Below are 16619 nucleotides of genomic sequence, written 5' to 3'. Positions count from 1 at the left end.
AAAACATCACTTGATTTTCCTTCTTTCTTTTTTTTTTTGTTCTGGTCTGCTTTCTCTCCTCCTTAGGCTGGGGGCTAGCTCAGGAACCAATCTTTGTTCTTTCTTTCTTTCTTTCTTTCTTTCTTTCTTTCTTTCTTTCTTTCTTTCTTTCTTTCTTTCTTTCTTCTTTCCTTCCTTCCTTCCTTCCTTCCTTCCTTCCTTTCTTTCTTCCTTCCTTCCTTCCTTCCTTCCTTCCTTCCTTCCTTCCTTCCTTCCTTCCTTCCTTCCTTCCTTCCTTTCTTTCTTTCTGTATCTTCAATATGTGTTTTCACTCCCCCAGCAAGCACACCCAGCTTCATGATTTCACATACCAGGCTGAGGACTGCTTTCTCAATTTCAAGCTCTTCACATCTACCCATTCATCATTTCCACTTGCAGGGCTCACAGACAGGACTCACCCAGGAGATCAATAACTGAACTACTAACTTTCTTTCCTCTGTCTGCTCCACACACAAATTCCCCATCTATCCCTCCTGTTCCTTAGACCACAGCCCCTGGCATTGCCTGTGCCTCATCCTTTCTCACATCCATATCTGACCTTGTAGAATACTTACACTTCCACCTCCAAATGACCTCTAGGTTTTCCACTTCTCACACACTCTCCTCCCACCACCAGGGTCTGCCTGATGCCTGCCCTGGTCTCTGCCATAGTTTCTCATTTCTTTCCTTTCCTTCTATCTGTTCTTAACACATAGTCCAGCATGATCCATTTACAAAGTATGTCACAACACATCAGGCTTCTGTACAAAACTTTCCAATAGCTTCCTTTTTGCTTGGAGAAAAGTCCAGCCAATTAGAACAACCTGCTCTGTCCTATCTAATGTAGTGTTCGAGAATCTTCTTCATCTAGTCCCCCTGTTGCTACATACCATCTGCCCTCCTCTCCCATTGCCCTAGCCAAGAAAATGCCTTAGAATACACCATTTCTCTGCACTCTTCAGCATGGCTAAGTCCTCCACACATACAAGTCCTCACTCAAACATCATATTTCTCACTATTCTCTTTTTTGAGAATCAATGTTTAAATTGGAAGCCATCCTCTGCCATCTCTAGGTTTGATATCCTATCCTTTATTTCATAGCATCTTGCATTCTGTACCATAATCCATATGGCATTTCTTTTAAGTTTCTTGTATAGAGTTTGCCACTTTGCTAAGAATATGAGTTCTGTGGAAACAGTAATCTTTTTATGTTCTTGTCATAAATTTAAAAATAAGTGCATGACACATAATAGAAGGCCAATAAATATTTACTAAATGAATATCCACCAAATATAGTATCCCTAGAGTTAGCATATTGATCAACTTGAAAAGCACACTACTGCTTCCCAATAGTAAGCCCAATTCACCCATTCCTCTAACCCAGGGGTGTGCACCACATCACTCAACTCCTGTCAAATAGAAGTTTGCAGTGCACAACCTGCATTTAACAAGTATACTTATTAGGTCAGAGAGCAAGGCAAATGACAAGGATTAGCAAGTGCAGTGCATGAATTTCCAATGGCAAGCCTAGCACACGTAGCTGAGTTTCCTTAAATAACAATTCCTATGTGCAGGCCAAGTGACTAAACTGGATTCTCATAACACCCAGGACAATCCAATGACATGAACTCAGACCGGAAGTATCATTTTCCCTACTGTCATGACTACTAAAGCCTAAACTGATCTGCGCCACTTTGCATCCTGTCAACAGAATTCTTTAGGATAGTCTGAGTGACCTTCTTTCCTTCTGGGAAAGAGTATTTTCTGGGAAAAATAACTCCACTCACCAGGATGAAGACAGTGAAGAATATGACAACAATGGCAGCCGTAATGAACAGCTTCTTCCGAGGAAACACTGTGGCAGGAAGGAGAAACACTAGGGAGAAACAGATGGCACCCCGGAGTCCTCCATAGGCAATGATGAACTGGTCTTTGAAGGTCAAGGGAATGGTCCGGAACCAGTTAATAACCTGAGTCAGGACAAAGACACCTACAAAGACAAACACAAAATAAAATAAGACTATGTAAGGCCAGAATATCAACATGTGAAGAGTTCTGCTCTGTGCCTCTTAAACAGGGAAAAATGTTTCACGATAGACACTAAAGCTTCTCCCCTTATTAACACTGCTAGGTCTTACAATCTTGACAATTATTGTTCCAGAATAACAAAGCTTTATCTATTGGAATTATCGACCCTAAGTGAGACAGTTTGATTTACAGCAAAGGTCTGCAGAAACCAAGGAAGAAAAGCTTTCGAAAGGATGAGAAAAGGAGGAGAGGAAGAAGATGGAGGAGATAAGGAAGGATAACAAATGGAAAAGGGGAGAGGAGAAGGGAAAGGAAAGAGAGTAGGAAAAGAATAGGAAGAAGATGGAAAGGAGAAGCAGAAAACAGAAAACATAAAGAGGATGAAGAAGCCACTGCAGCAAAATGAAAGGATCAGAAAGAAGAAAACTTAATTGTGTTAGGGTGACTCAATGATCATTAAGTAACAAATGCTCCATACCCAGTGCTCTCCAGATGAGACAGAAAGCCAATGTGAAACAGACAAAGGCCCAGTTCCATTCATGGTTCTTCCCCACAGTGGACACACCCATGAAGATGAAGATCAAGGTCTCACTGACACTGCTCAGCATCTTCATGAAGTACTTGATGGTCGTGTAGGACTTCTGAGATACATTTTCTTCCACATATTTATTCATAGTCATGGCACAAGCTGTGATTCTGAAAGGGAAGATAGAGCTTCTACTTAAACATGACAACGGCCCTAATCTGAATAGCAGACTTAGATCCTAAAGCCTAAATTATCGCTCCTCCCTTCCAGCTATACCCTTCCTACAACATAACTGACTGCACTTTATAAATTCATGTGATCTGTAGATCAAAATATATGTGTAGGTCTTCCTTCATGCCATGGCTTGGACCACCCTGCCTCATCCAGATCTCTAGCCCCTTGTCTTTAGAGTTTGTTCTCCTAGATTCAGGTTCCATGGTCTCAATATCAGCCCTATTTATAGAACCTAAGTAAAGCAAGTCCAAAATAAAATTGAAATCTGCTATTTTCCTAAAAAACCAATCTTGTCTTCTCTCTATACTAAGCTATTTTCTTACTTAAAAATCCCAAATTACTGCATAAAACAGTAAACTCAAAACTAGAGTGTTACATCCCCTCAGTATGCCCCTCTCCATATAACTGGGTGTCAATCATTTCAGTTCTTCAAGTATCTCTTGGACCTACTCACTTTTAAATATTTGGTCCCAGTTCCTTAGTTCACTGTCTCTATTATATATATTTTAATGAATTCACAATATATAAGTAGCCTCCAAAAATCTTTGCTTGTCTTCTCTAGCATTTATTTATAAAAATTCTGGAACTCCAGAATGTTTTATTTCTACTCTCACAATCACTATTCTGATGAGGAACCTTTTCACACCTGGAGAAAAATGAGCACACCCTCAATAACTTGGACATTTTAAGATCTTCACACCATTCCTTCAGTGGATAACAGTTTTACATGCTGCTCTCTCTCTACCTGGCACACACCACCTGCTCTCACTCTTTAATATCTTCTTCTTCTCTGGGAAAAAAGGTTCTTCTCTGTCAGGTATGTCATGCCCAAATGCCACTCACTAAGGGAAGTTTAGGTGACAATTCACTAGTTCCCCACTGAAGAGGTATGCCTCCTATAAAGAATAAAAAGAACTTCATTATCAGCAGGTGACACTGGAGGAAGGAATTTAAGTGAGTGACTCCACCTTCCGCTGAGTGATAATCAAGCCATTAAACAAGAGCCAGCCATGGCTGAACTGTGATGTTTCCCACATTCTCCCATCTCTAGAACTGTAATGACACAACATGCACACCACTCCCTCGCAACCATCCCATACTCTCCATGTGATCCCTTCCTCTTCCCTGAGATTTCTGCTGTCTTAATGAAACCTTCCTACTGTACAGAGAGTGGACAGGAAGATCCATGCAAACAATGTCCTATGTGTTAAGACCTAAAAGGTAACCAGACACAATCTTTATTGCAAGGAACATACTTATCTCTCATATAGAAAATATGTATATTTATTTCTGTGCCACCTATGAAAACGAAACAGACTCCACCAATGCGGGAGAAATATAGACATGCTAGCACAGTCACAGAACAAGCAGGTGTTTCTTTTATATTTATATGAGTGATGAACACATGATTTATGTGGTTTCTGAGAGAACCAGTGGCCTTATTAAGTGTGCCAATAAAACTGAACAGCCATAAACATGTGGTAAATCCTTTGAATCACTGAGGGCTTATGCAATACTAGTGCCTGTTACAGCCCCTTTGCTATATGGGCTTAGAACTGTGTGAACACTTTGTATGGATTACATCTCTTAAACCAGTCTATGATGCAAGTTCAACTATCATTCTAATCATTACAAATTGGAGAACAAAGGCAGACAGAGGTACAGTTACTCAAGTTTACACAGCTAGTAAACAGTAATTGCAGGTGTTAATCCAGAGTGGGATTCAAAGCCAGCAGCGTTGTAGACCTCACCCTCCTTTGTTTGCACTTCTTAGTGTGCCCAGTGGTCGCTAATAGAAAAGGAGACTTCCTCTCCCTGCCAGCTAGACTCATCCATTCTCAAGTACAAGCCTGTCAGTATTTGTTTCTTGTGGCTGCTGAAAGAAATAGCACAAGTGTAGTAGCTTCAAACTTCAATTAATCATCTTGGATAACCAGAAGTTAGAAGTTCCAAGTCATTTTCAGTAGGCTAAAACCAAAGTATCTACAGGCTGGGTTCCTTCTGGAAGCTCTCAGGAGAATGTGTTCCTCACCTGTTCTAGTTTCTAAAGATGGTTTACATTTCTTGGCATGGAGTCCATATCACCTGACTCTGCTGGGAACACATCTCCTCCTCCCTATCTTAAAGAATCATGGAATCACATGAAGTCCATCTGGATAATCCAGTGCAATCTCCTCTCTTAAGAGCCTCATTAAGCCAGGCAATATGGCCCATGCCTGTAACGTTAGCTACTCAGGAAGCTGAACTCAGTTTAAAGCCAGACCATTAGGAAAGTCCGTGAGACTCATGTCCACTTAACCACTACAACACCAGAAGTGGAGTTGTGGCTCAAGTGTTAGTGTGTCAGCCTTGAGTGAAAAAGCTAAAGGATGATGTCTAGGCCCTGAGTTCAAGCCCCGATTCTGGAAACCTCCTCCAAAAAATAAAAAGGCTGATATAATCTCAGCTGAAAAGGGATTTTTGCCCAATAAGGTAAGATATTAATAGGTTCTGTGAATTAGTATGTAGACATCTTTACTGGATCCTAGATAAATACACTTCAGAAAAAAATTTTATCATTCAAAACAGGACTTTTTTTACTATACAAAATAATCAGAGTTAAACACTATATTAGATCAGTTACTAATCTGAGCTATAAGATGTTTTATTAATGTTTTATTAATGTTTTATATATTAATGTTTTATTAATTTATTAATTAATATTTAATTAATATTTAATTAATTAATTAATAATTAATTAATATTAATTAATTATTAATTTATTAATTTTATATATTAATGTTTTATTAATGTTTTTATATAATGTTTTATAATGTTTTATTAATGAAAGATGTGCATACCAACAAAAACTAAGGAGACTTTGTTAAGTGTTGATTATAGAAAATTTGTAACAAACACTATTTGTAATGTCCATATTAATTTCTGAAATTCTCTAAGTGCACTGCAAAGGTACTTTAAAAGGTTTATATTAGGAAATATTTAAGCCTATAGACAAATATGGAGAATAATGAGAACCAATGGACAAATTAGCCAGCTTTTTTCCAGTTGGTTCTTCATACTAGCCCCTTTCTAATCATACCCTCCCATACACACTCACTCACTCTGAATCTCTCTTCATGAGCCTCTCTTTCTCTTACTGTCTCTCGCTTGCTCTGTCTTCATTTTTCGATCTCTCCCTTCTCTTTCATCTTTCAGATTTGTAAAATGAGTTTTAAAGACCTGGAGGATAATTATTTTGTAAATGTGCTAAACATTTCCCTCTTCAGAAGTTCAGATTGTTCATTGGGACCATTCAAGCAAAAAAAAAAATTTCCTATACACTTCATGATCAATTAAACAAACTTATCTCTTCAGAAATGACTGAAGACATAGTTTGTGGTAGGAATAATACATACATTAATTTTATGTGAATGTTCAGTCACTTTTCATTGTTTTGTATTGTGAATGTGACATGGGGAAAGATGCCAATGCTAGCCAGACACTCAAGTGTCTGTGATGTGCTACCCACATCACTTCATGGAGAGGAACACCCTGGTAGCCAGGGACACCACAGACCCAGCACACAAGAATCACCCCACTCAGGAAAAGCATTTGCTGTGCATTTACAGCACCATGCATGGTAGAGACTGGGGACAAATAATCCAATGTTTGCATTCTGGTCTATCATGTAAATTTGGTTCACATGGTCACTCACGCAAAGGCTGGAGATATTCCCACTGCAAAAAAATTTGTTGTATACTATAAGCAAAGGTCAAACCACTTCATCTCCAACACTGTCATAAGAATAGGAAATGATTTAATCTCTTTCTACAGGGAGGTCTAGGCAAACCAGTGCCCCAACAACAGAGAACAATATACATTTCTCAGTCCCCTTTGGAACCTTACTTCTAGAGCTTAGAGTATTCACCATCACAGTAAATTTTTCCAGAAGAATCACAGGGTGCTTCTAGAGCTCAGACATTTCTATAATGTTGTAGGCTGACTCTCCTCAGCTTTCCAGGAGTCGTGTCATGTCACAGCACATCATAAAGGCACCACAAGCTAAGACAAATGAAATGTCATCCTACATCCCATGAGCATGGAATTTGAAGCCTTCGGTTTCTAATCCTTACTATATAACAACAACATAATAATGTCTACACCAGTATAACTGCCTATACAGCCTTTTTATATTTTAGAAAATTCCAGTTAAATTTCTCTATTCTAAAGTGCCTTTCAAAATAAAACTACTGGCCTCTAATATTCCTAGTATGGTCTTACATTTGTTAGTTGGTGTCACTGATCCATTTTTCTCCTTTCCATGCAAGTTTTTCTTTCATAAAGTCCATGTGAGTTTATAAGATTATGAATGGAATATTAATAGCACCCAACCGTTTCAGAGCATCTACTCTGGCCAAATTCTGTGTCAAGATCTAAGAAAATGAAAACAGGTGAGACACAATTCCAGCCTTGAAGAGTGTGCAATCTAAGGGAAGAAATGGTCAGGAAGAGCTGTTGTCACCCAACACTACAGGTGGTAGTGATGAGGAATGGAAGTTCAGAGAAAGGAACTGCTACTTCTGCCACAAAAGTGGGGACATCTGTACGAAGTCATCCTCAATAAGAAGGGTCTACTAAGCAAGAAAGAGAAGAGGGAAGTGCCCCTCAGGACCCATAGGGATCTGGTTCTGGTCCTTCAGTAGATACCAAGACCTATGGATGCATAGTCTTCATATATGAGTCAGCCCATCCTCCTTCTGACTTTAAACCATACTATCCAATACAATGCAACTAGCTGCATCTTGAGTTCCATAGGGAATTAGGACAAGAATATTTTATACAAAAATATTTATACAAGAATATTTTATACAAAAATATTTGTCCAAATATGTTTGTAGTTCCTTGAATCTATAGGATAAATTATATCTCTGATTATATAATTACCTATTACCTTGCTCTTTCTACATGTCCTCCAAATCCAAGCAGAAACATCAATAAGAAAAACAAAAGTATCTTCCCATACGTAGCATAGTGTCTACATATCATTTTGATTCCACAAGGAAGTACTGCCAATAGGAATGGCCATATGATATGAACAGATTTGTCATTTAGGAAGAGAATTCTGAAGGACATGTGGAGGACAGATTTGGAAAGAAATAAAATCTGGAAGATAAAGATAATTTGTTTTTTGCAATACTTTCTGACATTGTTTTTGAAAATCTCTCTTAGCACCTGGTACATATAACATATCAAAACATGCCCATGTTTTTTTTTTAAACATGCCCATGTTTTGACAGGTGTTGGGTTACCTTCTGTGGAACCATGTGGAGGTCAGGCATGTATAGGATTCACTGGATCATTCTGCTTTGTTATTATCATGCCCTCCTTTAACATAAATGTATAGTGATTATCACCAATTTAGAGATGGTAAGGCAAAAGCTCTGTAATTAGTGGCTTTTGTACTCACCAGTAATTTAGGTTTCCTGTATCCCCGTATCATTCAAAATACAGCATAGACAAAAATCAAGCCAGCTAATACTAGCTCCGCAGACTCTTCAGAGGAGAAAAACAACAGACTTTCTATTTTGATAATCTGTTATTTGACTACCTTCCAAAGACGAAATTTCAACAGATAGTTTTTTAAATAGTACTCCATTAGACCATTCAGTGAAGCCAGCTTTCTCCAGATATTCATTTCCCTTCTATCAGACTGAATACTTTGGGAGTGTAAGGTCTAGCATTTATGTCTGCTCAGCATGGTTCTATGCCTATCATTGCTACCAAATTCATATTCAATTAGTTTTGGTTTTTTATCCAGAATGCTAAGGATGTGACCTTTAGAGACAAAGGGACCAGGAAGCAATGTTGAAGGTGAGTAGTCAAGGAAGAATTCTGGTTATGAAGAATATATTATATATGTTCATACATTCTTTCTGTGTGTACAGGCATATGGTGAAGAAGTTGTGCTCATTATTTCAGGTTATAGATACTTTTTAAAAGAAAGAATAGTGATTTTTCTGATTTCTTTTTCCTCATTAGTGTTAGGAGACTCTTCCTGGAATCTGGACTGCTTGGAGTGAGTTTGGCTGATAGAATGCTGCAAAATTCATTTGCCCGCATTCTCAATATGCCTATGTTTTTAAAGAGTATGGATAAAATTGCAGGAAACTTTAAATACAAATAATAGTTATAACTTTTCAATTAAAACTTTGCAAGATACAAAGACATTCCTAGTGCCAAGCATTTGCAACCACAAATACCAATGACAAAGTTTTCTCTGTATTAATTAAAGCCAGGGTCTTTTGGTGACTAAGGGTATACCGCATATTCTCAGAATAAAGTAGTCATTCATGTGAAGTAAATTAATTATTCCAGGGCATGAATTCACTATATAGAGAACTGCTTCTTCCAGGAAACCTGACAACCAAGAGAAAGTGAGTTTGACATATGAGAAAATGCAAGTAAAAGTGTTTTCAAAAGAGGACCCAAGCATAAAAATGGGGGAAAAAAACTTCTTTAAAATATCAAAAGTGGGGGCCGGGAAGGTGGCTCAGTGGTAGAGTGCTTGCCTTGCATTCATGAGGCCCTGGGTTTGATTCTTCAGCCCCACATAAGCAGAAAAAGCCAGAAGTGGCGCTGTAGCTCAACTGGTAGTGTGCTTGCCTTGAACTGAAAAGCTGAGGACAGTGCTCAGGACCAGAGTTCAGGCCCCGTGACCGACAAAAAGAAAAAAAAATCAAAAGTGAAATAAGAAAATTCAAAGTATTACAAACACTGGTTTATTCGAGATATCCATGTCACAAAACCTACATCTTTTTTTTTTTGTTGTTCTTTTGAAATGGTTTCAATTCAGCTAATGTTTATCCATCACTTTTTGGTACCTAAAGCAGTCACAATTTTGTGCAGAGGAATCACCCAAGAATCACAACTCACTGCCAATGCGTAACCACATGCAAAACAGCACAGGACCCATGGAGTCTGCTGACTGCAGTAGTATTGGGGAGGATTGAGAAAGGCTTGAGAGAAGTGGGAAGATTTGGAGAACTTCAAACTCTTGGTATATCTTGGGACCTAGACATGAGAGACCACCATGCAACATCACTGTACCAAATACATGCATATCATCATCATCATCATTATCATCATCATCATCATCATCATCATCATCATCATTATTATTATTATTATTATTATTATTATTATTATTATTATTATTATTATTTCAGGGTTCTCCCTGGGTCCTGGGAACATCAACATGAGTTGTTGCTTTCTGGATGCTCTAAGCAACTAGCATGTATATTAAAGCAGTGTGGTCTCTGGACCACACAATTACTGGAATTCACTGAAGAAATGTAAATGCTGGGTCTAGGCCCTATCCAAGACCTTGAAAATCAGAATCACTGATTCAGGCCTAGCATTTCTAAGTGATTCCTACATCAATGTTTTAGAAAAACAAGTGGGATTTATACAGTGCGCTCTATAGAGGAAAGAGAAAAAATGCTAAAATCATAATCAGTTTACTTAAATTTTATTGAAGGGGGAACATAAGGGCTAATATGGGATAGAAGGATAATTGTGTTTGCAAATTTTATTTTCTTATCTTTAAATAGTTGTATAGAAGGAGTTCATTTCAAAATATCATTTTTGTGATCATTGTCACTCCTTTCACCATTCCCCCCATCTTTTCCAACCTCACCTCTCCCTCCAAATTTCCCATTTCAGTTTTCACATAAATATTCATATTATATCTGCATTCTCACAACATTACTCTATCCATTGGTGTACCATCACCCCATGAACTCTACCTCCTTGATATCACAATTTACAGCTTCTTGAGATTCATTTTGTTAAACTGTAACTTAATTGGTCACAGAAGTTATACAATTCAAATCCTCCCCTGCATATACTATACTTTCATTGATATGGATGTGCATATTTGCATATGACTCTGTATATGTGTGCATATATACATATAATTTAGATCTAACTTCTGTGTATGAGTGAAAACATGCATCCTTTGTCTCTCTGAACCTACTTACTTCACTTAATATTTTCCCAGGTCTACCCATTTGCCTGCAAAGGACATAATAGCAGATGAAACCACTATGAAAGGCAACTTGGAGATGCCTCAAAACAATAACAGCAACATAGGACTGGATGTTTTATTTGTTTGTTTTGTTCTTGTTTTGTGCTGGTCCTGTGGCTTGAACTCAGGGTCTTGGTGTTTTCCCTGAGCTTTTTCTATTGAAGGCTAATATTCTACCACTGGAGCCACAACTCTACTACCCTCTTTTGCTTGTTAATTGGAGACAAAGAATCTCAAGGATTTTCATCATCCTCTGATGTCAGCCTCCTGAGCATCTAGGATTACGGGTATGAACAACCACAGTCTGGTAACTACTGGGTTTTCAATTTCACTTTGCCAATATTTTTCCTTCCCAAGTTTCAACCCATGTTCTTTCTCCCTGCTACCAGGAGCAATTCCTCTGCAGAGGAGGATCTCTCAGGCCTGCAGAGTCAGCCAGCTTAGGGCTAAGCTTGAACTTGAACTCAGCTTCCACTATCAATCCCAATCTGCACTGTGTGTTTGTCAAGGAAAGATTGACCCTCTGAAGTGAGATATGGTGGAATTATAATGGAAATGCATGCCTTGAAGCCTCAATGATAAACAGAACAGCATTCTTGGCAGAAGAAGTATAATCAAAGGCTCTGAGGTAAATTGCTCTGATGCTTCCAAGAAATTGAACTGCAGTGTGGTCTTTGACTTCTTTTGTCGTATAGACAGCTGTCCATATCAAGAATTCATTTACATAATCCAATGAACATCCTTTTAAAACTTAAAACAGCATGATTTTAGTTCCCCTCATTAATACCACCTCTCTACTGTTTGAGCCAGGTTCCTCACTAAAAGGATACCATCTGACTCAAGTCATTTCAAATAGCTGGGGTTTAACTTTGATGGCACACATGAAAGGCAGACTCCAGGACACTTGGCCACATCCGTCATCCCAGTTAGAATGGCTATAATCAAGAAATCTAGTAACAACAGATGCTGAAGAGGATGTGGCCAAAAGGGTACCTTACTGCATTGTTGGTGAGAGTGTAAACTTGTTCAACCACTTTGGAAAGCAGTATGGAGGTTCCTAAAAAGAATACACATAGAGCTCCCCTATGACCCAGCAATCCCACTTTTGGGCATTTACCCAAATGATCACAAACAAGGTCATACAAAAGCTACCAGCACAACCATGTTTATCTCAGCATTATTTACCATAACTAAGATATGGAACCAACCCAGACAGATGCCCCTCAGTTAGATGAATGGATCAAGAAAATGTGGTTTATATATACACAATGGAATTCTATGTCTCCATCAGAAAGAATGACATTGCCCCATTTGTAAGGAATTGGAAAGACTTGGAAAAAATTACATTAAGTGAAGTAAGCCAGGCCCAAAGAAACATGGGTCCCATGGTTTCCCTTTTTGCAATGACTAGTACATGTCTAGGACAAGCAGAGAAGGTCAAAGGCTATGTACATACAACCACATGAAATAATGTTAAGCAAAATGTACCCCAAGACAGGGATACAAGTTTTTTTTTCTTTTTTCGTGCTAGTGTTTTTAATGTGCTTACAATGCATATGTGATTCTTTTGTTTCTTTTGTGTGTTCTTCCCCACAGTATAACCCCTGTTCTCACTGGATTTGATGCCTGTGTTTTGCATTTTGTGTAATTTGGGAGAGGGGAAGAGATATTGGGGAATGCTTAAATGGGGATGCAGGCTGACCCAGTGTGATGAGGAGATATACAGGACATTATGTTGAAAACAAACTTTACAATGTCAGGAGGAGTGGGGTGGGAGGAGTTGGGGAGGTGGGGAGGGAAGTGATGGTAGGGGAAAACAAAAGAGGGGGTAACAATGCTCGCTATGAAATGTAGTCATTACCCTATTCAGGTAACTGTAACCCTTCTATACAACATTTTTTACAATAAGTATATATAAAATAAAAAATATATTAAAAAAGAATAATGAGAAAGTCAGAGCCTGTGTTTGAATGAGGTAAGGAAACTCTAAGAAGGAAAGAAGTACATTAAACAACAACAAGATCTTGAAAAGAAACCAGCAGAAGAGATGTGATCTCACCCGGGTCATTTCCTCCCTATGTAGAGCATGGTTGAGAAGTAAAGTTAGGGTTGTTACATTAAGGGAGGAAGGAATAAACTCTCTTTCAGGTATCAAATAGGTCACTGGAAGAGCAAGCTTTGACTCTTTGGATTAGTCAGGTGTCTACTGATTAAAAATAATAATAAAACAGAAGCAAACAACTTAAAAATGTTGCCTCATGGTATCAGAGGTTTCAGTCAATAGCCACTTGGTCCTGTTGCCTTGAATCTGTGGTAGCCCAGTACGTCATAGCAGAAGCACATGACACAGAAGCTGCTTACCTTACATCAGCAGGGAAGAAAGGACAGGGCTTCCAGTATCTCTTTCAAGGTTATGCCTACAATGACTTAACTTCCTTCTGCTATACTCTTCAAAGTTCTACCACCTCCCCAAAGTACCACAGGTTGGCAAATAAGCCTTGAGCCCATGGGCTTTCAGAAGATATTGAAAATCTAAACCCTAAAATTCTTATCCGAATTCCCTGCTCTACCTTGTCCTGAAGGTGCTAGGAAGTTAAACCATGGGTCTGAATGTGACATTCTCATAAGTACAAGCAGGGTGGTAGCTGTACACTTCAGTGTCAGTTTGGGGGGAAAATATTCTTTAAAAAATGAAAGACAATTATTTTAGCAGTAATACAAAAATTTACAGTATCATAAATGCTAAAACTAAATTGTTTTACATTTTGACCTACATGTTGCCAGAAGTAACCTCTTTCTGTCAATCAATCTATCTATCTATCTATCTATCTATCTATCCATTAGCAGCATCGGGCTTGACTTCAAGGTTTTATACCTAAAAATGCTCTTTCACTTGGGTCATAACTCCACTGTTCTTTTGCTTTATTTTTCAAGTAAGATCTTGCTTTTTCCTAGGACTGGCTTCAGACCATGGTTCTCCAACCCTTAGCCTACCCACAGCTGTGAGTAGATGTGAAATACCACACCCAGCTTGTTTTATAATTGAATGAAGCCTTACTAAGTTTTTCCTGGGCTGACTTTGAACCAAAGTCCTCCCTATCTCTACTTTTTGAATAGCTGAGATTACAAGCATGAGTCATCCCTTCTAGTCAATAGTTCTGAAATAAGCCTGCATTAGCATCATTTTTTAAAAAAATATTAATGTAAGGAATTCTCAAGAGAATATTCTAAAACAAAGAACAGGCAGCATCATCCTACTATACAAAGTCTTCTTCAAAGAGAACCAGTTCTTAATTTAGGAGAAAACTGTTCAAATTTAATGTCATCTGAATTTATCAGGCAAGGATTATTTTTCCCGTGTGAAGTATCGCTAACTCTCCTCTAAAATCTATTCTATTATCAAGAGTAAAGAAATCAGAGGTTTAATGATACCTAATAGAAGGTAAAATAATATCAATATTCTAATATTTTAGACAAATTTCATCCTGGGAATGCAATGCATTGATTTTACACAAGCTGGTCAAATATAGCATTTATCAAATTTATTATGTATTCTAGGAATGTATTCTAGAAAATTAAATCGCTTGGGTGTCTCTTAAATTATTTTTCCATTAGTACAATATATTTAATAAACCCATGAAGAGAACCAGAAATATGCTAACAGATGGGAAAAGACTGATTAACTTTAAAAATATACCTTTTAAAATCTTCAACAATAAGTTGTACAATTTTACTTACGTTTTTATGTTTTTATTTTATTTGGATTTTGCTCCCACCAAAATAATCCTAGTATCTTTCAAGACTACTTAGAATAAGACTTCTTAGAATACATAAACTCTAGAGATCTAATACATAATCTCAATTGATAATCTTTAGTTAATCTCTGGGGAAAATACAGATGAATACAAACTAAAAGTGGCTTTAATATGGTTTAAGAAAATGAGTCAAAAATATATTATTTTGAATACTGAATACTTTATGGGTTTACATGTCCACTTTGAGATTATAACCTGCAATATGTTGGCCTAGAGAATGTTTTGAAGTATTTTGTCTGTTGCTGTAGGATTCAACCCCACCACCAACAATTTCTCTTCTCATCTAAATTTTGAAGATATTTATATTGAAACCCCCAAGGGTTGAGGGTATTATAGCTCAGCAGAGCACTTGCCTATATGAGGCCAAGGGATGATTTCCCAGCTTCTCTCTTTATCTCTTTATCTCTCTATCTCTGTCTGTCTGTCTGTCTGTCTGTCTGTCTGTCTGTCTGTCTGTCTGTCTGTCTCTCTCTCTCTCTCTCTCTCTCTCTCTCTCTCACACACACACACACACACACACACACACACACACACACACACACACATACACACACACAGAAGCCAAAACCTAAATGTAGCCCTTGGAAAACATTTGTTCCTTTCCCTCAAGATTTCCATTTGATATCTTAATGATTATATGACACTTAAGCAGAATCATCCAACTTCCCTTCAGTTTCTCCTTTATTATTTCCTTTCTAACTTTCCTCATTCACAAAGAAATGTTTTTTATAGAAGCATCATTGAGAGCATGGGATGTTTGTCATCCAAGCAGGCTCCTTTGTTGTAGGAGCAAATAAGAACAATTAATGAAATGAGTGATGTTGAGAAAGGTAACATTTTTGTTCAGAAGTGTGCCCCACTGCCATACTATGGAAAAAGGAGACAGGCAGCACATTTCTGCAGTCTGTATGGGCAGAAGACAAGTCTGGCTTTTGACTTCTGCACTTCTCTCAGAAGACAGTGCTAGGCATCCCTTACACAGATGCCAACAAGAGCAAGAACTTCAACCGTGGAAAGGAGACACCAATAGACTCATTGGAGAACTTCATTGGGAGTACCTCATTGGGCCAGGTGCAGATGGCTCACACTTGTAATCCTAGCTACTCAGGAGGCTGAGACCTGAGGATCGTGGCTCAAAGCCAGCCCAGGCAGGAAAGACCATGAGACTCTTATCTCCAATAAACCACTCAGAAAACTGGAGGTGGTGCTATGGCTCAAGTGGTAGAGCATTAGCCTTGAGCTGAAGAGCTGAGGGACATCACCCAGGCCCAGAGTTCAAGACCCACGACCGACAAAAGAAAAAAAAAAGGTAGAGCCAGGTACTTGGGAATCATGCCTGTAATCCTAGCAACTAAGAAGGCTAAAATATGGAGGATCATAGTTCAAAGCCATCCTGGGCAGAAAAGTCTTCAGGACTGTTCTTCCACTCAACTAATACAAAGCTGGACTGGAGATGAGGCTCAAGTGGTAGAGTACTAGAAAGGAACAAGCAAGCTGAGTGAAAGCAATAGGCCTTGAGTTCTAGCTTCTTCATGCTGGCACAGGAAAAATAGAAGAAGAGAAAAGAGGAAGAATTGCTAGTTTATTTGAAAAAATAATCTACTTCTAAATAATAGGCACATCTTATTTATTACAAAACAAATATCTCATAGATTTAATTGATCTCTAACATCAGAATTCAGATCACAAATGGCTGTCAATATTTTGCTAGACAGTCCTGATTTATGTAAAATTAACTTGTACTTAAATGAATATGTGAAAGGCAATGGTTAAAGATAAAGTATCTACTTAATACTTTTTCCTTGACTATTGATTAGAAATCCCTGTGTCTGAAATGTTGCCTTTAACTTTCTGAAAGACATATTAATGTAGTGTATATGGATATCAAATATAATGTATTTAATCCTCACATTTAATAGTTGAATTACAAGTT

At 38.0% G+C, this 16619-nt stretch overlaps 1 protein-coding gene across 1 annotated transcript in view; it reads right to left on the bottom strand.

Moving 5' to 3' along the window:
• Positions 1–16619, bottom strand: part of Slc9a2 (solute carrier family 9 member A2) — a 115411-nt gene that overhangs the window by 42488 nt on the left and 56304 nt on the right. The window contains exons 4-5 of the mRNA XM_069988611.1: positions 2525–2742; positions 1806–2008 (exon numbers count right to left, since the gene is read on the bottom strand). Coding sequence (XP_069844712.1) covers positions 1806–2008; positions 2525–2742 — 421 coding nt within the window. The remainder of the gene's footprint in view (positions 1–1805; positions 2009–2524; positions 2743–16619) is intronic.

The sequence above is a fragment of the Dipodomys merriami genome, unplaced genomic scaffold (assembly GCF_024711535.1).
Source record: "Dipodomys merriami isolate MVZ:Mamm:240054 unplaced genomic scaffold, mDipMer1.0.p SCAF_36, whole genome shotgun sequence".
Taxonomy (NCBI): Eukaryota; Metazoa; Chordata; class Mammalia; order Rodentia; family Heteromyidae; genus Dipodomys; species Dipodomys merriami.
The sequence above is the reverse complement of the archived record's forward strand: the minus strand, read 5'-3'. Positions and strand labels throughout refer to the sequence as shown.